Source organism: Sus scrofa, chromosome 6 (assembly GCF_054392235.1).
Source record: "Sus scrofa isolate SSC_HxYL_T2T_F1_AM1 chromosome 6, Sscrofa_HxYL_maternal_Yorkshire_Landrace_v2.0, whole genome shotgun sequence".
In the NCBI taxonomy this organism is placed as follows: Eukaryota; Metazoa; Chordata; class Mammalia; order Artiodactyla; family Suidae; genus Sus; species Sus scrofa.
Window position 1 is genome coordinate 13,912,509 of NC_139388.1, and position 23,041 is coordinate 13,935,549.

General features: G+C 49.4%; 1 protein-coding gene across 30 annotated transcripts in view; it reads left to right on the forward strand.

Annotated features, from left to right (window-relative positions):
• Nucleotides 1-6,820: 6,820 nt before the first annotated feature.
• PDPR (pyruvate dehydrogenase phosphatase regulatory subunit) overlaps nucleotides 6,821-23,041 on the forward strand; it is a 43,428-nt gene continuing 27,207 nt past the window's right edge. For all 30 annotated transcript variants that reach the window (XR_014805475.1, XR_014805483.1, XR_014805470.1 and 27 more), the window contains exons 1-3: nucleotides 6,821-6,932; nucleotides 17,166-17,454; nucleotides 19,938-20,071. Coding sequence is in view for 1 of the 30 variants with exons in the window: in XM_021093788.2 (XP_020949447.2) it covers nucleotides 17,231-17,454; nucleotides 19,938-20,071 (358 nt within the window). In the remaining 29 variants the exon portion in view is untranslated. The remainder of the gene's footprint in view (nucleotides 6,933-17,165; nucleotides 17,455-19,937; nucleotides 20,072-23,041) is intronic.

The window sequence follows — 23,041 nt, forward strand, 5'->3', positions numbered from 1 at the left end:
GACCCACAAATTATCATACTAAGTGAAGTAAGACAGAGAAGGGCAAATAGCATATGAGATCACTAATATGTGGTATCTAACAAAAGATCAACATCTTTAAATACTGAAAGAAGAAAAAGCAGTCCATCCCAAATTCTATATCCTCTGAATATGTCCTTTAAGAATAACAGTGAAGGAATTTCCCCTGTGGTTCAGCAGTAAGGAACCTGACTAGTATCCACGAGGATGCAGGTTCCATCCCTGGCTGAGTTAAGGATCCCACATTGCTGTGGCTATAGCGTAGAGCGGCAGCTGCATCTCCACTTTGACCCCTAGCCTGGGAACCTCCATATGCTGCAGGTGTGGCTCTTAAAAAAAAAAAAGACAGTGAAAGCACAAACATTGTAAATCAATGATACTTAAAAAGAAAAAAGAATGAAAGTGAAATAGGAGTTGTCCTTTGCACAGCATGTTAAAAATCTGGCATTGTCACTATAGTGGCTTGGGTCGCTGCTGTGGCATGGGTTCCATCCACAGCCCAGGAACTTCCACATGCCTTGGGCATGCCCCCCTCAATGAGGGTAAAATAAAGACATTTTCAGATTAAAAAAACTAACAAATGTGATTATAGTACATGAAATGGCGCAAATGGAAAAATATTTACACAGTTAAAACAATGTAAACAATGAATACTGACAGATGTTCAGATAAAACCAAATTTAAAGGATCAGTGGCAATCAGGGGAACCAGTGTGTATATATTGTATGAGAGATAAATTATCTTCCAGGTCAGCAGAGTATATCTGAAAACTGGAAAACTAAAACAGAGCAGGATAAACATGAATTAAGAAATAAAGTGTTATGGAGTTCCTGTCGTGGCTCAGCAGAAACGAATCCGACTAGAAACCATGGGATTTAGGGTTTGATCCCTGGCCTTGCTCAGTGGGTTAAGGATCCTTTGTTGCCGTGAGCTGTAGTGTAGGTCAAAGACGTGGCTCGGATCTGGCATTGCTGTGGCTGTGGTGTAGGCAGGCAGCTACAGTTCTGACTGGACCCTAGCCTGGAAACCTCCACACGCCTTGAGTGCAGCCCTCAAAAGACAAAAGAATAAAACGAAAAACAAGAAATAAAGTGTTAGAAGGGAGTTCCCATCATGGCTCACTGGGCTGAATTCCAGGGGGGAATGAAAAGCAATTCTCCAGTGCCACGCAGGGTCCCGAAAAAGCTGGGAAGCTCGGAGGCCAAATCAGCCAAGATCACAGAGGCCTGGGGTGGAGGTGCTCACAGGACATCCACACACGTGCAGCCCTGGGCCTGGAAAGAGCTCAGTGAGCTCAGACGAGTGCACTGGATCCCCAGGGTGCTCCTGACTGAGTTTCCACCAGGCCCAGGTAGATGGGAAACAAGTCACAATGAGCTCAAAGCATTGGCCCCAGTAGCACCTGGGGGTCCCCGTTCAGCACCAGCCACAAGCAGTGGACTGACGGTCTCTGCTCTTAGGCTGCATGACCCCAGCCCCTGTGGTCCTTTGATTGGGCTCATCTCCCTACCCCACACAGCCTGGAGCCTCAGGTGCCAGGCCTGGCAGCAGACTTTGGAAGAATAAGAACAAAAGCAGCTGTTGTACAGTGGAAAGTGATGCAATGGGAATAGTATTTTATAAGCATTAGTTGAGCCTTGCTAGAAACGAAAAAAGTATCATTGCCCATTTTACAAGCAAGTACACAGAGGCTAGGTGATTTTAGGTGTCAACCTGACTAGGCTGTAGTGTCCAGATGTTTGGTCAACACCAGTCTAGGTATTGGGTTTTTTTGTTTTTTATTTTTTTGGTCTTTTTTTTAGGGCCGCACCTGCTGCATATGGAGGTTCCCAGGCTAGGGGTCATATTGGAGCTGTAGCTGTGGGCCTGCACCACAGCCACAGCAACGCCAGATCTGAGCTGCATCTGCAACCTATGCCATGGCACACAGAACCTTAACCCACTGAGCAAGGCCAGGGATCGAACCTGTGTCCTCGTGGATACCGGTCAGATTCATTTCTGCTTGACGGGAACTCCCAGTCTAGGTACTGTTGTAAAGCTGTTTCCTCAGTGTGAACAGCAGTTAAAGCACCGACTTTGAGTGAAGCAGGGCACCCTCCGCGGTGTGGGTGGGCCTCATCCATTCCGCCCAGAACTGGAGAGGAAACACCGCCGTCCTGCGGAGGAAGAAGGAGTCCCGCCTCCACACTGACTGCCTTGGGCCTCGAGAGCCAACTACCACCCTGGCCTCCAGCCTGCCGCCGGCTGCCCCCATCTCAGACCTGCCAGCCCCTCCATCCCGCCAGCCCCTTCCTCAGCAGGAATCTCTCCCTCTGCAGATACACACACATGCTATTGGTTCTTTATTATTTCCTCTACTGGTGACTAATACAGAGGCCCAGGAGAGGCAAGCCCCTCCCAGGGTCACACACCAAGGAAGGGCGATGGTGGCGCCCAGACCCAGGCCAGGTGAGCTCCGCCGTGGGGCTCTTAACCAACCGCCACGACCACCCCTCCTCTCGGACTCTGAGGGGCTCCAGTCAGATGATGCTCCGGATCCTAGAGTCGGAGGGTCCCGAACGCTGCAGAGCCTCTCACGGGGGACAGCGGGGGGATGGGAGGCTGCACCAAATCAGTCCCGCCTGCGTCACAGGGACCAGGCGGGGTTATCACCTACGGGGGAGGAGATGTTATGAGCCGCGACCGGGTTTCTGAGTGATATCCACGTAGCCCTGCTTTTCCTGCCCCGCGCTGTGCGGACCAGGAAGCTCCATGTCTTAGGCCACAGCGCCACCTACTGCTGGTTTCTAGGAACAAAGGAGGAATCCCGGTGCCTGAGGCCACTCCCGGCTGGGTGACCCGGGAAGCCCCATTTCATAGGCCACAGCGCCACCTACTGCCGGTGTCTAGGAACAAAGAGTGACTGCCTCACCGGGTCTGAGGCCGCTCCAGCATCAGCCCCACTTTACAGATGGGCAAACAGAGCTTCTTTACGAATCAGCTCAATCCTACCTCACCCACGAAGCTTCACACAATGACCATTTCTCCTCCGGACTCGTCAATAGTTGGCACTCAGTGGATTCTAGATTCAAGAGAAGCTTCTGGAAAGCTCTTTAGAGGAACAGTGTGTCAGCCTTGGTGATTCCAGTTCACGTGGAGGCGATGGTTTGCATTCTTCGCAGGTGATTCTACTGCACCCAGGTGATGCTCGTTCACGGTTCCCACCGCCTTAGCACTCACTTGACTAGATCACTGCTCCTCTTGCTAAAGGCTGAGCAGTGAGACCTGGTCTTGAGTCTCTGTACCTGGAGCATGTGCTTCTCTCGGCCCCACTTTCCTCGCAGTTGAAGCGGGACCCCTCTCCTCTAATCCACACGGTTTGGGTGAAGTTTCCACAAGGTAAGGCAGTTAGGGCAGCGCCCCAGCGCCTGGCACAGGAGCCCCTCGCGACATTGGTGTGTCTCGCAGGGCCTGTGAAACAGCGGCCCTGCGCCCGGCACAGCACAGAGTCCGGAGCAGGTGTTTTACTGCACAAGCGCACTGTGATTTGGGGGTGGAAGTGGGTGTAGCGAGAACACTGGCTGCTTCTCTCGGAGAAGGGATGAGCAGGGATGCACGCACAGCCCGCTGTCCACACCCGGGCTCCCGGGGACGTGGGGGATGCGCCCAGCGCCAGGTTCTCACCATGAAGTCAGGGTAAGGCAGGATGTCAAGCCCAGGGACAGTTGCCCAAGAGGAGGAACGGGTTCCCCCAGCCATGCCCCCGCTGTGTGGGGGGCCACAGTTGGCAGTGCCTGTACTTGGTTACCGTGGTCCCCAAAGTCGGTTTTGCACTTTGGTAACAGGACACCCATTTTACCCGCAATGTTTATCCTTTCTGATGGCAAATACACATGCTGGGTTGCTGTTGGTGTAGACTATTTCTTGGCAGCCAGGTCAGGTAGTTAAAATGTCCGTTTATTCATTCGCAAAGCGAGTGACCTGAAGAGAAAAATCCTTTTAATTGAGGCAGAGTTGATTTACGTTGCGTCTGCTGTATAGCAAAGTGATTCAGATAAATATATGTATACACTTTAAAAAAAGGTCTTTTCCCTTATGTCTGATCACAGGACACTGACTGCAGTTCTCTGTGCCGTACCGCAGTATCTCGTTGTCCGTCCCCTCTGTGTGAAATAGCTTCCATCTGCTAAACCCCAACCTCCTCCCCACTGGCCACCACACGTCTGTGCTCTGTGTTTGTGAGTCTGTTTCTGTTTCTCAGATAGGTTCGTTTGTGTCACATTTTAGATTCCACCTATGGGACATTATATGGTATTTGTCTTTCTCTTTATGGCTTATTTCATTCAGCATGATAAAGTCTAGTTGCCTCCATATTGCTGCAGATGGCATTATTTCGTTCCCTTTTGTGGCCAAGTACTATTCCATTGTATATCTGCCCCACATCTTCTCATGAGAAGAAAATCTTAATTGAAATCTGGCTCAATGGAAATACAGTGCACAGTGGTAATACCGCGTTCCCGGAGGACAGAAGTGCTCGGGCACCCCATGTGCCTCTCGTCACCAGGGCTCATGAGAAAGATCCCATTTACTAAAGGGCCTCGAATGCCTCGGGACCACATGCTGACACTACAGAGGGACAGAAAAGGCTGCGCTGAGCTGGACATTTACAAAGGCAAGGAATGAGTTGTAGCTCTTTACAGTAACTACAACGACAGTGTCGTATATGCCAAGAGTTGACCAAAGATTAAGGGTTAGCTCTGCTGCTAGAAAACCCTTCCCTGAAACGAGCTGCAGAGATGTCTCTTGCACATCCCCTTGTTCTGGGGAAGGAGAAGCTCTGTGGAGTGGATGGGTACCCTCAGACAGAAATGAAGGTACTTTTTCTCCATCCTTCCTGGCTCCACCCACCATGTGACACTCTGGAGCATGAGGCACTAGAACCTAACTTGGAGGGAAGAGGTGCTCCAAGCTCCGGTTCTTGGTGTGCAAAGCAAATCTTGGCATAGATCTTTTGAAACAGCTGCTAGTGGTACCTTCCTCACTTCCTGTAATTCCTGCCCTTGAGAGAGTGAAAAGGAGAAGGCAGAAGGTTTACAAAGATAAAATAGATGCATCTAAATATCAGGTGAGGGAGTTTCCGTTGTGGCTCAGTGGGGTACGAACCCAAACAATATCCCTGAGGTTGTGGGTTCGATTCCTGGCCTCGCTCAGTGGGCTAAGGATCCAGAGTTGACAGGAGCTGTGGTGGAGGTCACAGATGCGGCTTGGGTTGGCATTCCAGTGGCTGTGGCCACAGCTCCAATTTAACCCCTAGCCTGGGAACTTCTCTATGCCTGGATGCGGCCCTAAAAAGACAAAAAAAAAAAAAAAAAAACACACACACACACACACAAACAACAAGAACAACAACAACAAAAAACTGTGACAGCGTTCCCTCGTGGCACAATGGGTTAAGGATGTGGCATTGTCACTTCAGTGGTTCAGGTTGCTACTGTAGTGCTGATTTGATCCTTAGCCTGGGAACTTCTGCATGCAGCCGGCGACCTAAATAAATAAATAAATAAATACTTGTGACATTTTCCTCCTGAAATTGCCACATCTAGGTATCAAGTACATCTTAGCAAGAATATGCCTCAGATCTGTTAGTCTATAATGTCTTCATTTGGGAGCAGCTGGTGACCATAAGCTTTAAGCCCATAACTGAACCATTTAAGTACATTTCTTGCACCGAAGCCAGGAACGCCTTGAACATTCATACATCAGGGTAGCAAAATGCAGTGTCTGTTGCCGGGAAACCAGACCTCAAATGGGCTGTCTTGTGTGAGTTCACTGGCAAGTAAAAATGCATAAAGTGCAAGTTTCAGGCTGGCATGGTGACACAGGGGTCCCTGGAACTTCACTGCCACACTTTAGTGGCAGAAGCCCTTTCTTGTGCACGGCTGAATCCCATCACCTGGCACAGTGCCAATCCTTTAACACAACTGGTTTGAGTGGTGAGATGGGCTTGGGTGTGGCCCCAAGTGGAGAGAAGCCTGTACCATTAGATCGCTTTCCATTCTAAGAAATATTTACTGGATAACGTGCCACACGCTAAGCGCTGAGAACACAGCAGAATAGGAGATTTAGGGTCTACTGTCAGAGGGCAGAGTGTGCAGCTAGTTGGGAAAGGTAGTCAACTAATTTACTTTAGCACAAGTTCTATAAAGGAAAGAAAACAGCGTGATGTGCTAATAAGCAAGGTGCCCAGATCGCAGGTCTTCTTAAACTGCCTCTGAGATCGGGCGGGGACAGCAGAAAAGATTCCTGATCCGCTGTACTAGTGATTCGCCCAGGAAGACCGCAGCAACGGCCAAAAACAGAGCAGCTTTCGGTCCAAGAATCTTTTTTAGGCCCTGGACTGAGTGTCCTTAGGCGGCAGACACGTGGGACCGGACCTGAGGACTCGCCTCGCGCGCGCGGTAAGAGAACCCCTGCCCTCCGCAGGCTCCACCAAAGCTCCGGCCATCTTGGCCGTCCCAGCTGCATCGGTAGAAATCGGTAAGGTCCGAAGCTGCAGTTCTAAAGCGACTTTGAAACACCCCGCCTCCAGTGCGACTGCATCTTCGTCGAGACGGTGGTTCCCCTCCGCCCACCTTCAAGCGGAGACACTCGGGACCCAAACAACCCCCCACGTGTCAGGGGCGGAGCAGTCGATGACGTCACGACGCGCGTGCGCGAGTGGGATCACGCGCTGCCGTACCCTTCCTACGGATCGTAAAGCGCGGAAGGTCGCGGACTCAAGCTTCCCCGGAACTTTTTCGGCCCACCGCCCCGCCCCCTTCCCATTCCCTGTCCCCACCCCCCTTCCGGCCCCCAGGACCCCAGCCAACTGTTGTGGTCGCTTCCCTGCTTCAGCCGGGGTGTGGCTGCTTGCGGAGCTTGTGGAGGCCGGTGAGGTAAGGAGAAGCTCCGGGGGCCGCTCTGGCCTCCGGGTCTGCTCGGACTTTGCCGCCACGGGGCCCTCAGCCCCCCACCCCCGTTCCTGCTGGGGGCTCCCGGCCGCGCTTCGTTTCCCGTGGGTTCTGCCTGGTCCTCCCGCAGGCTCGTCCTGGCGCCGGGACTCCGCCCGCCCGGGCCGACACTGCGTTGCCCGATCTTCCTTAATCTCACCCGCGGCAGTGGCGCCTAGCGGACCGGTGCCCGGCTCCCCGGTTCTTCCAGGCGCCCTCAGCCTAGCCCGGATGCCCAGGACGGCGGGAATGACCTCGTTCCTGGCGCCCCGCCTCGGGCTTGCACACCGCCCCCCCGCCAGCCTCCGCAGCGGGGGTCAGGCTTGTTCAGCTGGGCCAGGTCTGCAGGTGAAATTGTTTTCCCGCGTGGAAACGTGGTCCGCTTGCGCTTAATTAACTAGTAAAACTGCTGCGGAGTCGGCAGTGAAGTTACCTGGAAAGTCCAGGCCGGGGCAGTGAGCTCGCTACTAACGTTTGACCTCTTGGTTCTGATGTGTTTGACCCTGAGGTTTGATTCAAGCATTTTCAAGCTTTTTTCGCCCTCGCTTGTGTAGGGGGATGCGGGACATGGAGTTAGCCTGTGTGAAAGGGACACTTTTCCAGGGCCAGGGATTTGTATTTGTACAGGGATTTGTATTCATTTCTTAAACTAGTCTGATTATCTGGTACACTTGTTGAAAAAAACAGCAACCTGAACCAGCAGGATCAGAATGTTAAGAGATGGACTCTGGGAGGAAGAGTGTGTCTGTGACTTGAGTTTTAAAGCAGGTGTCCCAGGGGGCTCTTGCCGAGGCAGGTGTGGGAAATGATGTGTTCATCTCTGTCTTCTTACCCAGTCTTCCTTGGGACTAGCAGCCCATTTCTCCAGGGTGCTGTGGCCATGCAGAGGAACAGCTCAGAGGGAGTCGGGGCTGTCCTCTTGTTCTAGGTGTAAGCAGATCTGAGCATAACCAGCCCCAGCAGTGAGGTTGTTTAGCAGAAATTCTTCTTAGCAGGAGTTCCCGTCGTGACGCAGTGGTTGACGAATCCGACTAAGAACCATGAGGTTGCGGGTTCGGTCCCTGCCCTTGCTCAGTGGGTTAATGATCCGGCGTTGCCGTGAGCTGTGGTGTAGGTTGCAGACACGGCTCGGATCCCGCTTTGCTGTGGCCCTGGTGTAGGCCAGTGGCTGCAGCTCCGATTCGACCCCTAGCCTGGGAACCTCCATATGCCTCGGGAGCGGCCCAAGAAATAGCTAAAAAGACAAAAAAAAAAAAAAAAAAGAAAGAAAGAAAGAAAGAAATTCTTCTTAGCAGAAGTTGAGATCGTAATTTATTTTCAACCAGGTGTGTTATTTTACTTTTTCTTTGACATCTTCTGTTTCTTTTCTACTTGCCGTTACCTCCTTGCTCTTAAGCCTTGCTGTTGCTGCCAAAGCTACTGGTATAAACTCTGTGCCTTCCTTTTTCCTTCATTCTTCAAATCCACTGGAAGTCTTTTTCTTTACCACTTCACTCTTTTGAAGGTCATGATGAGCCCAAGGTCAAAAAGCCTTTTTTGGTGCTCAAAGCTCTGGCATTTTAGCATTGTTTCTTCCTTCTTGCAACTTTTTATCTGTTATGATGAATGCCACCTTTGTAATTCCCTTTTTCTGTTAGGGGAAGGTAGCACAGAGTAATGCTTCAGTGGCAGACTCTAGTGCTAGACTGGCAGGCTTTGAATTCAGGCTCTGCCAGTCACCAGTGTTAGAGGATCTTGGATGAGTCATTTCACTTCTCTGTGCCTCCGTTTCCACAAGTGTGGAATAGAAATTGTGACACCTCCCTTACAGATTTGTGTAGATTAAACTGGCAGTTGGCGTTCCCATTGTGGCGCAGCAGAGAACCAATGCGCATGGTATTCATGAGGATGAATACTGGCCTCACTCAGTGGGTTAAGGATCCAGCGTTGCTGTGAGCTGTGGTGTCATTTGCAGACGAGGCTCAGATCTGGCATTGCTGTGGCTGTAGCTGTGGCTGGTAGCTGTAGCTCCGATTCGACCCCTAGCCTGGGAACTTACATATGCATGGCTGTGGCCCTAAAAAGGAAAAACAAAAAAACACTACCTTAAAAAAATCCTTTCACGTTATTTATCTATCTCTCAAATCCGGGGTCCCAGCCTTGAGATCTGAGTCCCATTGAATTTTTTTTTCCATATCCTTTGTTTTCTGTTCTCATTCATTCATCAAGTTGTGTCTCCAAGGTGCCTCCAGTGAATGCTGGGAAGACGATGCTCAAGTTATAACTGGTCCCTCCTCTCAGAGAGCTCTGTTATGACAAGGGCCTAAAGGCTTCTGCTTTCCGGGTGCTTCTTAGCTGCCACTTGCCATGTTTTTCCTGCTTTATCTGCTTTAGTCTTGCAGCAGCCGTGTGAGGTCAGTGTTCCTGGCCCATGTTACAGATGAAGAGTCCTAGGCACAGAGATTGAGTAACTAGCTGAGAGTCATACAGCTCATGCAGGGCGAGGTAGATTTTCAAACCCGGATCTGTCTGCTTCTAGAGTCTGTAGTCTCCTTAGCGGCTTGCTGTTTTGCTTCCCTGACTGACTAACAGACCGTTACACAGTGTGGCTGGCTCTGAGCTGGGGGACATGCAGGGTGTTTGGGGGCACATAGAAGAGTCAGCTAACCAGGTGTTAGGGGAGAGTGGGGACAAATAAGATGTCAGGCTGAGAGCTGCGGGGACCATCTTTATTTTTTTAACTATGTTTTTATCATTTAATCTCAGGTAATTTCTGTGACCAGAATACAAATTATGTGACAGTTTTTTTTTTTTTTTTTTTTTTTTTTTTTTTGGTCTTTTGTCTTTCAGGGCTGCACCCACGGCATATGGAGGTTCCCAGGCTAGGGGTCAAATCGGAACTGTAGCCACCGGCCTACAACACAGCCACAGCAATGCAGGATCTGAGCCGTGCCTGCCACTTACACCACATCTCACGGCAACACTGGATCCTCAACCCACTGAGCAAAGCCAGTGATCGAACTGGCAACCTTATGGTTCCCAGTCAGTTTTGTTTCCACTGCTCCACGACAGGAACTCCTTATGCGACAATTTTGATTTTCTTTTTTAACTAGACATAATGATTTAGCTGAAATGAAGGCAAGGAAAATAAATTTTATGGAATAAATAACACTTTACAAATTATGTTAAAATCTTTATTTTATGACTCATCCAAACCCATCAGAACACTCAGGCAAGTCGTCATAATTAAATTTAGTAATCTTCAGCATTTTGCCAACCTGCAGTCATATATAAACCATAACTTACTACAGCCTCTTTTGTTTAAATTTTTGTTGATGTTTAATTGATTTACTATGTTGTTCAGGTGTACAGCAGAGTGAATCAGTTATACATCTATCCACTTTTTTTTAAATTTATTTTATTTTCCCACTGTACAGCAAGGGGATCAAATTATCCTTATATGTATACATTACATTTTTTCCCCCCACCCTTTGTTCTGTTGCAACATGAGTATCTAGACATAGTTCTCAAATATCCACTTTTTTTTCAGATTCTTTTCCCATATAGGTTATTACAGAATATTGAGAAGAGTTACCTTTGCTATATAGTAGGTCCTTGTGATTATCTATGATATATGTATTTTAGTGTGTATGTGTTAATCCCAAATTTCTGATTTATCCTTCCCCCCATGTATTCCACAAGTAACCATAAATTTGATTTTGAAATCTGAGTCTCTTTATGTTTTGTCAATAAGTTCATTGTATCACTTTTTTTTTTTTTTTTTTTTGTCTTTTTGCCATTTTCTTGGGCTGCTCCCGCAGCATATGGAGTTTCCCAGGCTAGGGGTCAAATCAGAGCTGTAGTCACCGGTCTGGGCCAGAGCCACAGCAACACGGGATCCGAGCCACGTCTGCGACCTACACCACAGCTCACAGCAATGCCACATCCTTAACCCACTGAGCAAGGCCAGGGATTGAACCTGCAACCTCATAGTTCCTAGTTGGATTCGTTAACCACTGAGCCACTGATCTCTTGTATCACATTTTAGATTCCACGTCTTAGCACATAAATATATATTTGTCTTTTTCTGACTTACTTCTCTTAGTATGATAATCTCTAGATGCATCATGTGGCCACAGATGGCATTATGTCATTCTTTTGTATAGCTGAGTAATATTCCATTGCATAGATGTGCTGCATTTTCTTTATCTACTCCTCCATTGATAGACATATAGGTTGCTTCCATGTCTTGGCTGTTGTGAATAGTGCTGCAGCAAACACAGTGGTGCACGTATGTTGGCTTTTTCATCTCTCTCTTTTGGTTGCACCTGTTGTATATGGAAGTTCCCAGGCCAGGGATCAAAGCCCAACTGCAGCTATGACCTCCGCCACAGCCAGATCCTTGACCCACTGTGCCACAGTCTGAACTCCACATATATTCTCAAAATATGGTTTTCTCTGGGATCTATGCCTAGAAGTGGGATTGCTGGATCATATGGCAACTTTATTTTAGTTGTTTAAGGAACCTTCATTCTGTTCCCCATGGTGGTTGTACCAATTTACATTCCCACCAACAGTGTAGGAGGGTTCCCTTTTCACCGCATCCTCTGCAGCATTTATTGTTTATAGACTTTTCATGGGGATTATCTTTACTTGGGGGAGGGGTGGCAAGAACTGTGCCAGTTAGAAGGAACAGTCTGCACAAATCTTGGTGGTGAAAGAGGAAATGCATGCCTGATACGTGTGAGGAATCAAAGTAGTTTAGGTTTGATTGAATCTGAGAGGAGAGAGGAGAGAAGAGAAATGAAATCAGACTTAAGAGATGGTGAAGGGTCTTGCACTTCATATTAAGGAATTTGACTTTTTCTGAGGGTATTAGCCAGTCATGGAAGGGTTTAAGCAGAGCCCTGAAAGAGGTGTTTTGTTTGTTTTTGTTTTTTTTTGTCTTTTTAGGGCCACACAAAGGCATATGGAGGTTCCCAGGCTAGGGGTCTAATTGGAGCTGCAGCTGCCGGCCTAAGCCTCAGCCACAGCAACACCAGATCCGAGTCTTGTCTGCGACCTACACCACAGCTCATGGCAACGCCGGATCCCTAACCTGGCAAGGGATCGAACCTGCGTCCTCAGGGACGCTAGTCAGATTTGTTACTGCTGAGCCGTGACGGGAACTGCTGAAAGAGGGTTTTCATGTTAGAGACTTGCTCAGGCCCCCACGCCAAGGTTGTGGGCTGTGGGGAGAAGGTCTGCAGGTCAGATCCGGAAGCTGCAGCAGGAAGCTCCTGCAGTGAACTGAGTGAGACAGGCTGGCGCCCGTGCTCCGGCCGCGGCAGTGGATGTGGAGAGAAGTGGATGGTCAGAGGGAAGGGGAGGAGGTCGAGTAGTCGGGCCTTGGGGATTGGCTGGAGAGAGGAGATGGGAGAAGGGGCTCCAGGATGATGCCCGGGATCCTAGCATGTGGTGTCCCTGGGGGCACGGGAGGTGGAGAGGAGCTGGAGGTGGAGGACGATGGCCTTGTCTTTTGGATGTGCTCGGTCTGACCTCTTCTGGAGCTAGACGTGCAGGCCTGGGGCGCAGCAGTGCTGGGGGGAGGCCGTCCGTCATGGCAGGACAGGGAGTCACCCTGGACCGTGGTGGGTGGGGATGAGAGGCTGGCCTCAGGGAGCCCTGAGGGACATGGGCACATGGGGGAGCCCCGTGGAGAGAGGCCGGCAGATGGGATCCGGGACGTAGGTGTCAAGCAGCCAAGGCGGGTGTGAGGAGGGAGGAGCCATCGGCGGGCGAGGGTGACGATGTCCGGAAAGTGCCCTCGGAAAGTAGCACCGTTTGTGTTGCGGGTGGGAGCGGTGCAGGGGCCTGGGGGGCAGAAGCTTGACCTCTTTTGGTGCAGGAGAGAGGAGGGTGGGGAAAAGTGAAGGACAGTATTGGCAGCCCTTTCTGTGCATTGTCTTATTGTGAAGTAAAAAAAGACAGGTTGTTAAAACTGTTGGTTAAGGAGCCCCCTGGCTGGCTGTGCCCTTGCCAAGGTAAAGAGACGAAGGACTTAAGGTGGTGGCAAATGAGTGGACATCAGGGCAGCTCGTTGCTGCAAACATAACACTCCAGGAAAATACCATTAACACTGGTATTGGGGATCTTTGAGCGGTGGGAAATCTTAGTTTACCCCTGCTTTTGAGTTTTTATGGATGCCATCATTTTATTGTATTTAGTTATTTTAAAAAATCATATCCTTTTGTCTTTTCTTTCTTTTCCTCTTTTTTTTTTTCTTTTGTCTTTTTTAGGGGCACATCCATGGCATATGGTGGTTCCCAGGCTAGGGGTCAAATCAGAGCTGTAGCCACTGGCCACAGCCACAGCCACACCAGATCCGAGCTGCATTTGCACCTACAGCACAGCTCACAGCACTGCTGGATCCTTAACCCACTGAGCGAGGCCAGGGGTTAAACCAGAATCCTTATGGCTGCTAGTCGGATTCGTTACCGTTGAGCCATAACGGTAGGGAAGTCTTCCCATCATTTTTTAATTTAGAATTGTAAAAATTAAAAATCACTGATTGAGGAAAGTTTTGGAGTGTGTTGTGTATCTTAAGTCCAATGGGCAGGTGTCGGGGGCACTTGAGCACATCCAAGTGCTGAGGAGGAGGGAGACGTGAAGGCACAGGAACGAGGGAGCACAGTTGATGGAGCTCATTCCGGGCAGGGAGGCAGGAAGCCAGATCCAGGCCACTGTAAGGGGTTGATTTTTAACCCTAGGAAAAAAGGCAGAGGTGGTTGCAGATGCAGGGTGGTTTATAGGAGTTCCCTGGTGGCTCAGCAGGTTAAGGACCCAGCCTTGTCACTGATGTACCTGGGTCACTGCTGTTGCACAGTTCTGATTCTTGGACTGGGTACTGCCTCATGCTGTGGGTGTAGACCAAAAAAAAAAAAAAGGTTGTTTGCAGGTGGTGTTTCAGGGCGAGAGCTGAGACAGGTTATCTGCTTCACTGAAGGAAGGGGGAGGGCGGTCAAAGGTTGGGAGAGGAGCAGTGTTAGGGGTTCAGAATCCGGGTGGAGACAGGGAAATGCCCGTGGCTTAAAAGGAGAGCCCAGAGCTAGGTGCGGCGGCTGCTGGTTTAAGCCACAAAGGAACAGAGTCTGCTTCAGGTATGACCCAATGGTAGTGGTTTAGAAGCCAGGAGCCTGCCTCCCATACCTCTTGTTGGCAAGGTCAGTGGAACAGGGCTGGCTGTGTGACAGTGACCATGGCCTCGGGAGAGCTGCATTTCCAGTGAGACGGAGGGTGGAGGGAACCTCAGTGACTCACTTTGGAAAGGGTGCAGGAAGAGGTGTGAGGGGAAGCGGAGAGGGGCTGGCCCTGGATAGATGCTGGTCACGTGAGGATGAGCTTCCAGCAAGACTGGCTGTGGAGAAGCTTCCATCTTGGGTCAGAGTTTGACAGGGACACGTGGCGGGGTGGGAACCACAGGGTGGCCAGAATAGTGAGTCCCTAGCTGGGTGGGATTTCTCTCGGGGTACAGTCTGTGCCTGCATCAGCCCCGTGGTGAGTGTTGTGATGGATGGGCGTTGACACCTTGGCCTTAGATGCTCAGGGCTGGTGGTCGAGGGGGTGGTGCTTTACTGCCATGTGCTGCCCTGATGTCTGCTTGTTGCCCCCACTCTGGTCTTGAGTCCTCCTCTTCCTCACTGCAGTGGCTGCATAGTCTGCCAGGACCTTCCTCAGTTTCTGGAAACTTGAGCAGTGCTGTTTTGCTTAATTAGATTACAGTTGTTAAAAGCCTGCCTCTGTCATAGGCAGCCTGTGCTGCTGGAACAGGTCAGACCCAGTATCAGCCTTGCCTGTCTGGCCTCAGCTCCTTCAGTTCCTGCTCCGACCCAGGCCTCCTAGACCCTGCGGCCTCCAAGCAGGTCCCTCCTGTCATCCACAGGCTCGCAGGGTCAGACTTGTTCTGCTCCTTGATGGCCTGGGCTTCCCTCTGTCTGTGTCCCAGTTTTACCCCCACCCCCAGGCTCAGCGCAGGTCTTGCTCTCTATGTGACCCCTGTCCTGATGGACCTGGCCTGCACGCTCCTCCTTCTCTAACTTAAGATTTTTTTTTTTTTTTTTTTTTTTTGGGCCATACCCACAGCACATGTAAGTTCCCAGGCCAGGGATCAAAGCTGCCCCAGGAGTTCCCGTGGTGGCGCAGTGGTTAATGAATCTGACTGGGAACCATGAGGTTGCAGGTTCGATCCCTGCACTTGCTCAGTGGGTTAATGATCCAGCGTTGCCATGAGCTGTGGTGTAGGTTGCAGACGCGGCTCGGATCCCGTGTTGCTGTGGCTCTGGTGTAGGCCAGTGGCTATAGCTGCGATTCGACCCCTAGCCTGGGAACCTCCATATGCCGCAGGAGCGGCCCAAGAAAAGGCAAAAAGACAAAAAAAAAAAAAAAAAAAAAAAAAAAGCCGCCCCATAGTGGTGACAGTGCTGGATCCTTAACCGGCTCAGCCACCAGGGAACTCCCTAACTTAGGATGTTTATTGCCTTGTAGAAATGTGTCTTGGTGACAGGCCGAGACTCATGTGTAAGTGAAGAGCCTGAGGAGACAAACGTCCCTGCTCTCAGGAGCAGACACCTGTGCCTTCAGCGTCCCCATCGCCCAGGAAGCTTGGCTCTGGGGGCCCCTCTCTCCTCCTCCAGGACCTCGCCCTGCTTACTGCCTCTCCTCTCTCCCCGTCTCTCCCCTCTCCTGGCTCAGCCCACTGCTGGGAAACACGCTTACTCACTGCCGGCCCCAAACCCTGTCGGGCCACCTTGCCCGCTCCGCGTTCTGCTTCCTTCCAAGCGCGGTGAGGCCGTCACCCGCCCCCTCCCTCATCTCATGGACTCTTCAGTTCCGTGGCTGCCACTCCCCCAAGAATGTTCTTTCTGAGGCCCCGGGGCCTCTGTGCTGCGGTCACATCCTGTGGACCCGCGGCCGTCTTGCTCCCTGGGGCGCCCTCTCGAGCTGCGCCCCTGCAGCCCCTTTCCTCTCCTGGCTCCTGTGGCCTCTGCCTGGGCTTCCTCTGCCTCACCCGCCCTCCTCCTGCAGCTCGTTCGCCGCTGTCCTTTCTCAGGACGCTCTGCCAGCCGCCCCGGCAAGCAGCCCAGTCTCTCGTCCTTTCCGTCTCTTCCTCGAGTGTAAGTGCCCTAAGTGCCGGCAGCCCCGGGGGTCTCGATCCTGCAGCACTGGGGCCTCACTACACGCGCTCAGGACGCCCAGGCCACTGCCCCAGGGTTGGGGCTGCGCTCCAGGTGGGGCTGGCTGTTCCCATGCGACGTGAGGCCTGCTGCGTCTCTGCTCTTGACATCCACGGTGGACCGTCTCCTTGTCCACACAGCCGCACAGCCTCCCTCCTCCCTGTTTCCAGTCCTTCTCACATAGTACGTGGCCTCACTGCTTAACTCAGAAGCCTAGCTGGCACCCTTGCTTCTGTCTTATCTCCATTTTAACATCCATTTCTGCTTCGCAGCCAATCCAGTCATCCAGTCATTTTTCTGACTCCACTGCCCATCCTTGTCTGAGCCACCATGGGGTCCCCCTAGGATCGGCCGTAGCTTCCCAACTCGCCCCTGCTTTCCCTGTCCTTTGACAGACCACTCTCCACCATGAGCCGCCCCCCGCCGCCTCCGGGGGAAAAGCAGACAGATTCTTTCATTCCCCTGCTTCAGGCTTTTTCCTTTGCACTTGCAACACATCTTGCTCCTCGTAGTGGTGTCTGAAGGCTGTGCAGATTGGTCTGTGGCGCCTCCAGCTTTGTCTCAGGTTGCCTCCAGTGCTGTGGACATGCCGGCCTCCTTCCTGTGCTGGGGCGCATTGGGTCTGTCTCACTTCAGGGCCTTTGCATGTGCTCTTTCTGTCTGGACACTCGCATAGCTGCTGCTTGTTCATCCATCAGGTCTTTTCAAGTGTCACCTTCTTTCTGACCGTCGCATTTTGAGTATGCCCCACGTGACCCCGTCTTATGCCTGTGTTACTTGTTTCATCAGTGTATTGTCTCCCTCTCTCAACTGTAAGTTGTGTAAAGGCATTTGTGTCCCCTGCTGTAGCTGTACCTAGCAGTGTGTCTGGAACTCAGGAGGTCTTCAGACATTTGCTGAATGAACAGTTATTATCTTTGTCTCAGCCTTCTCTCATTAATCCTATTCTCTGAGTACAAAGGAATGAAATTTGGTTTTCTCTGTCTAGTTTGAATTCCTGGGATCAGCTTCTTAGCCGAGTGAGAGGACACCTGCCAGGTGCTGCCGGACGTGATGTTTTACCGCTTGCTGTCGGTGGTCCGAAGACGGGGCAGCAGCCGAGGATGGCAGAAGTGGTCCTCGGCCAGGAGCAGTGCATCAGCTGCCGAAGTACATTCTGTGGCCCTGCCTGCCGAGGCACAGGTGGTCATCTGCGGCGGTGGCATCATGGGCACATCCGTGGCCTATCATCTCTCCAAGATGGGCTGGAAGGATGTTGTCCTTTTGGAGCAGGGCAGGTAGGGATCACACTGGACATTCCTGGGGCTGTTCTGCACTGACTACTGGGCTCCCATGGCCCACTCCTGTCAGTGATACTGATGCATCGGTAGCTAATCTAAACGTCAGTGAGCAGCATGAGAAGAATTACAGAAGAGTGAAATTTCCAGTACTTTGTTTTGTGGTGCCTAATACTCATGTTTCCTGGTTTTCAGAGAGATGGCAGATTCGAACATAACAAGTAACTAAATGTTGTATTTGGGAGTTCCTGTTGTGGCGCAGTGGTTAACGAACCCGACTAGGAACCATGAGGTTGCGGGTTCGATCCCTGGCCTTGCTCAGTGGGTTAAGGATCTGGCATTGACGTGAGCTGTGCTGTAGGTCGCAGACGCAGCTTGGATCTGGTGTTGCTGTGGCTCTGGTATAGCCTGGCAGCTATAGCTCCGATTAGACCCCTAGACTGGGAACCTCCATATGCTGTGGGTGTGGCCCTAGAAAAGGCAAGAAGGAGACAAAAATAAATAAATAAATGTTGTATTTATGTCCTGCTCAAAGCACATCTGGTCACGTGGCTCTCTTTGTTGTACTAAAACAGCAATAAATTCTGTGGCTCAGGTGCTTCCTCTGAGCTGAAATGAAATGCACTACATTCAGTTTCTGTTCCTTTTCATTTGATTAACTTACTTTAGAGCACTTACAGGTTTACAGAACAATTGTAGTGATAGTGCAGAGTTATTTACCATGTACCTCCCAGCCAGTTTCACCTGTTATTTACATCTTACCTTAGGATTAATGTTTCAGTTATGGAGTCAATATTGATACATTATTATTATTATTATTATTATTATTATTACTATTTTTTGTCCTTCCTACAGCAAATGGTGCTTCTGGGCCAGGGATAAGATCTGAGCCACAGCTGCAGCAATGCCAGATCTTTTGGGTTTTTTTTTTTTTTTTTTTTGGCTTTTTGCCATTTCTTGGGCCGCTCCCGTGGCATATGGAGGTTCCCAGGCTAGGGTTCTAATCGGAGCTGTAGCCTCCAGCCTACACCACAGCCACGGCAACACGGGATCCGAGCCGCATCTGCAGCCTACACCACAGCTCACGGCAACACCGCATCCTTAACCCACTGAGCAAGGCCAGGGATGGAAGCTGCAACCTCATGGCTCCCAGTCAGATTCGTTAACCGCTGCGCCACGACAGAAACTCCAATGCCGGATCCTTAACCCACCGTGCCAGGCTGGAGATCAAACCCGCATCCCAGCACTGCCAAGATGCTGCCGATCCTGTTGCGCCACAGCAGGAGCTTCTGATAGAGTATTACTAACTACAGTTGATGATTTATTCACATTCATTGACTTTTCCCCAGCAGTGCAGTTGAATTCCTAACCCGCTGCCCCAGAGCAGGAACTCCATCTGTTCTAGGCTTTTTATGTTCTATTGCCTACCACAAAGTGGACAACCATTAAAAAAAAATTGAAGTGTGATTAGTTCTGAATAGGCGATACATTTGCATGGTTCATTTTTTTTCTTTTTTTATAGTGATTTTTATTTTTATAGTTGGTTTACAGTGTTTTGTCAATTTCTGCTGTACAGCAAAGTGATCCAGTGACACACATATATACATTCTTCACATTATCCTCTATCATGTTCTGTCACAAGTGACTAGATAGAGTTCCCTGTGCTATACAGCAGGCTCTCACTACTTATCCACTCCAAATGCAGTAGTTTGCATCTGTGAACCCAAGACTCTCCGTCCATCTCCCTCTCTCCCCCTCTCCCCTTCCCCCGTGGCAACCACAAGTCTGTTCTCCACGTCCAAGAGTTTTTCTGTGGAAATGTTCATTGGTGCCATATATTAGATTCCAGATATAAGTGATATCATAAGGTGTTTATCTTTTTCATTTACGTAGTTTAAAATTGAAAATGTGTGGAAGAGCATTCAGGGAATTGTCTCCTTCCACTCCCTGACCTGCAGTTACAGGTTTCCCCCACTGGAAGTGAGTCAATTTCTGTGGGTATCATTCCAGATAGTTGTCCACATGTATAATCACATATGTATTGGTAGGTATGTATATAGTTATCTGGCTATTCATTGATTTTTCTTCCTTTTCATGCAAATGGTATCATACTTTTTTTTTTTTTTGGTCATGCCCACAATACGTGGAAATTCCCAGGCCAGGGATCGAACCTGTGCCACAGCAGTGACAACTCTGTATCCTTAACCCACGGAGCCACCAGGGAACTCTGGTAGCATCCCTTAAACAGTGTCCCTCCCCTGGCTTTTTTCCTTAGGGTTGGCGCATATAAGCTCATTTTTTATGGCTGTAAAGTCTTCTGTTGTGTAGGTGAACTCCAAAATTTTAGGTCATTCTTAAGTTGATGAACGTTGTGGTTGATTCCATCTTTGGATGTTACAGACAGTGCTATCATGAGGAACCTTGAGCTTGCTGTATTCGCTGATGTGTGAGCCTATCTCATAGCATTCGCATCCATCCCGCAGGCTGGCTGCTGGCTCTACGAGGTTCTGTGCCGGCATCCTAAGCACTGCCAGGCACTTGAGTATTGAGCAGAAGATGGCAGACTATTCAAACAAACTCTACCATCAGTTAGAGCAAGAAACAGGGATCCAAACAGGTAAGCAGATAATCTGGTCTCTTTTACTCAGTACTGTATTTGGTCCTACCCCAAGACAGCCAGGTGATTTGGTAATTCAGACTTGAGATTTATTTGTTTGCTTTTGGCCATGCATGTGGCCCATGGAAATTCCCAGGCTGTGGGATTGAACCCACACTGCAGTGGTGACCTGAGCTGTGGCAGTGACAGCACTGGATCCTTAACCGACTGTGCCACAAGGGAACTTCCCGATTGAGTTTTCGTCCACACTCTCCTGGTGGTCAGGGTATGACCTTGGGCAAGTCACTTAGCTTGTTGAGCTGTCTTTAGTTTCTTTTTCTATAAATTGAAGGTCTTTGGTCAGTATCCTAGCTCCTTTTCAGATTTTATAATTCTTATGAAGTGAAAGTTTTCCTGGGCCATTTCCCGTATATCTCACCCAATAAGGTATAGTGAGGGGCAGCGTTTGGCTCCTAAATGAAGAGGAGGAGAAACACCTTCAGGTGCTTGATAATTAAATCTTTGTTTGACCCACTGCAGTTCAAAAAGTGATATTAAAGACATTTCTAACTAGAAAGCATGAGCATGTATTTCTCCGTACCTGTGTAGTAGGGTAAGGACACGGAATTGTAAGTTAAACAGAACTGGAATAAGCAGGAACTGTCGCAAGAACAGGAGATCAAATGTGCCCTCAGCTCCCATATGCTAATGGTGGGCAGACTGTTAAGCATGTGTTGTAAGCTGGTGGACTGGCTAGAAGCCCAGCATCATACCTGGTCCTGTGGTGGATGGAACAGTTCGGTGACCACAGCATAATCATGAGAGGGTAGGGAGGCCCGTGATGAAATTCAGGGTGGTGTCTGTGTGAGGGATGCTCTTTGGAAGTCTTCGCATAATTCAGGTCGCAGATGCTTCTGGGTTCATACTGACAAAGGACGGTAGCTCTTCTTTTTGCCCAGTGAAGTGTAACCTTATTTGTAAATTGTAGCTTTACTTTTTTAGTGACTTGAACATGATAGACACGGACCCTAACTGTATTTTACTCATTCTTGGTTGGATTAAATTTGATGGGAGCCAGGTACTTGAATCAGATACTAACCAGGGTTTGAGTCGGAAGAGGGTTCACATGGTGGTCCCTGGGTTCAGTGATGGTGCTTTGCTGAGCCTTGCATTGCTCAGCTGGTTAGATTCCAGAGGAATCAGGGCTGCAAGCTTCTTGTAAGTTAGCTTAGTTTTCACTCTTGGTCACCATCTGGGACCCCTTATTGGGTCTGATCTCCTTGATGCCTGTGGGGCCGTGAGGAAGTCAGGCAAGGGAGAGTGGGGGCATCCCCGACAGTCTAATACCCCCATTGTAGTTCTCCAGTGATGCAAGGAGAGGCGATGGAGGGGCTTCCCCAGAGGAAGATTCTGTTATCCAGCAGAATGTGCGGGGTACACTCCCAGGACCAGTGTCATTCACTGGGCTGCTCTGAGGCGTTAGGTAAATGACATATGTTCAACCTCGATTTAATAAGAAATTATATGTGGAGTTCCCACTGTGAATCAGCGGGTTAAGGACCTGGCATTGTCTCTGTGGTGGCATGGGTTCGATTCTCAGCCCAACACAGTGGGTCAGGGATCCAGCATTGCTGCTGCTGCGCCTCAAGTAGCAGTTGAGGCTCAATTTGATCCCTGGCCTGGGAATTTCCATATGCCATGGATGTGGCTGGGGAAAAAAAAAAGAAATTCCATGTTAATCCTCTGAAAATACTTGATGAGAGTGGTGTGCTTTGTACTGGGAATTACTGATCATCCAGGAGTTCTTATTACATGAATAGTAGTTTCTGCAGCGCTTCTTTTCAATGCAGGATAATTCTGTCAGGTGATAAACCTGATAATCTATACGTTTCAATAACCTTTTCAAAGCATTGCACATATTACTTGATCTTCCAGTAAGGAAGGGTCATTCTTTTACACGTGAAAAAACTAGATGTGAGTCAATTAAGCCAGTTTACTAAGTCAGGGACATATCAATTTAAAAAATTATTTCATTGGTTATAAGGAACTTGGAAAAGTTCTAAACTTGTAATAAGTTATATACTTATTATGGTAAATGTGAATAATACAGAAATACAAAAATAAAAACGTGGAGTTCCCGTCGTGGCGCAGTGGTTAACGAATCCGACTAGGAACCATGAGGTTGCGGGTTCGATCCTTGGCCTTGCTCAGTGGGTTAACGATCCGGTGTTGCCGTGAGCTGTGGTGTAGGTTGCAGACACGGCTCGGATCCTGCGTTGCTGTGGCTCTGGCGTAGGCTGGCGGCTACAGTTCCGATTCAACCCCTAGCCTGGGAACCTCCATATGCCGCGGGAGTGGCCCAAGAAATGGCAGAAAGACAAAAAATAAATTAAAAAATTAAAAAAAAAATAAAAACGTGATCCTCTCCACTCAGTACTCACCAAAAGGTTATCATTCTATGGTTAGTTTGTATTTGTTTACAGGTGTACTTTTTTTTTTTTTAACCATAATGAGATTATATTAAGCATATTGCTATGTGTACTGTGTACCTTGTTTTTGCCACTTAAGAATGTCTTGTACAAACATATACATGCCTAGGATTTTTTATTGTAATAGTATTTAATTGCAGATGTAAGGTTGCAAACTTAAGTGATACCCATACGAGATTGGTAAGATAAAATGGAACATCCACACAAAGCACCACTAGCTAGATTTAAAAGAATGAGGACGAGGTTAGTGAACCGCTGGGGAGTGACCGCTGGAACACATTGCTAAATGGGCAAAGCAGGGCATTAGAGAGTATATACGATGTGCTACTTTTGTGTGATGGTAAGAAATAAGAAAATATGTGAATGTATACTTACTTATGCAAACAACGAACGGTGGGAAGGATACCAGGAAGGTTACCTCCCGGAGTCAGTGGGAACAGGCTGCAGGGTCGGGTGTGTGTGTCGGGGGTTGATAATTCTGGCCTGACTTCATGTGGTCTTG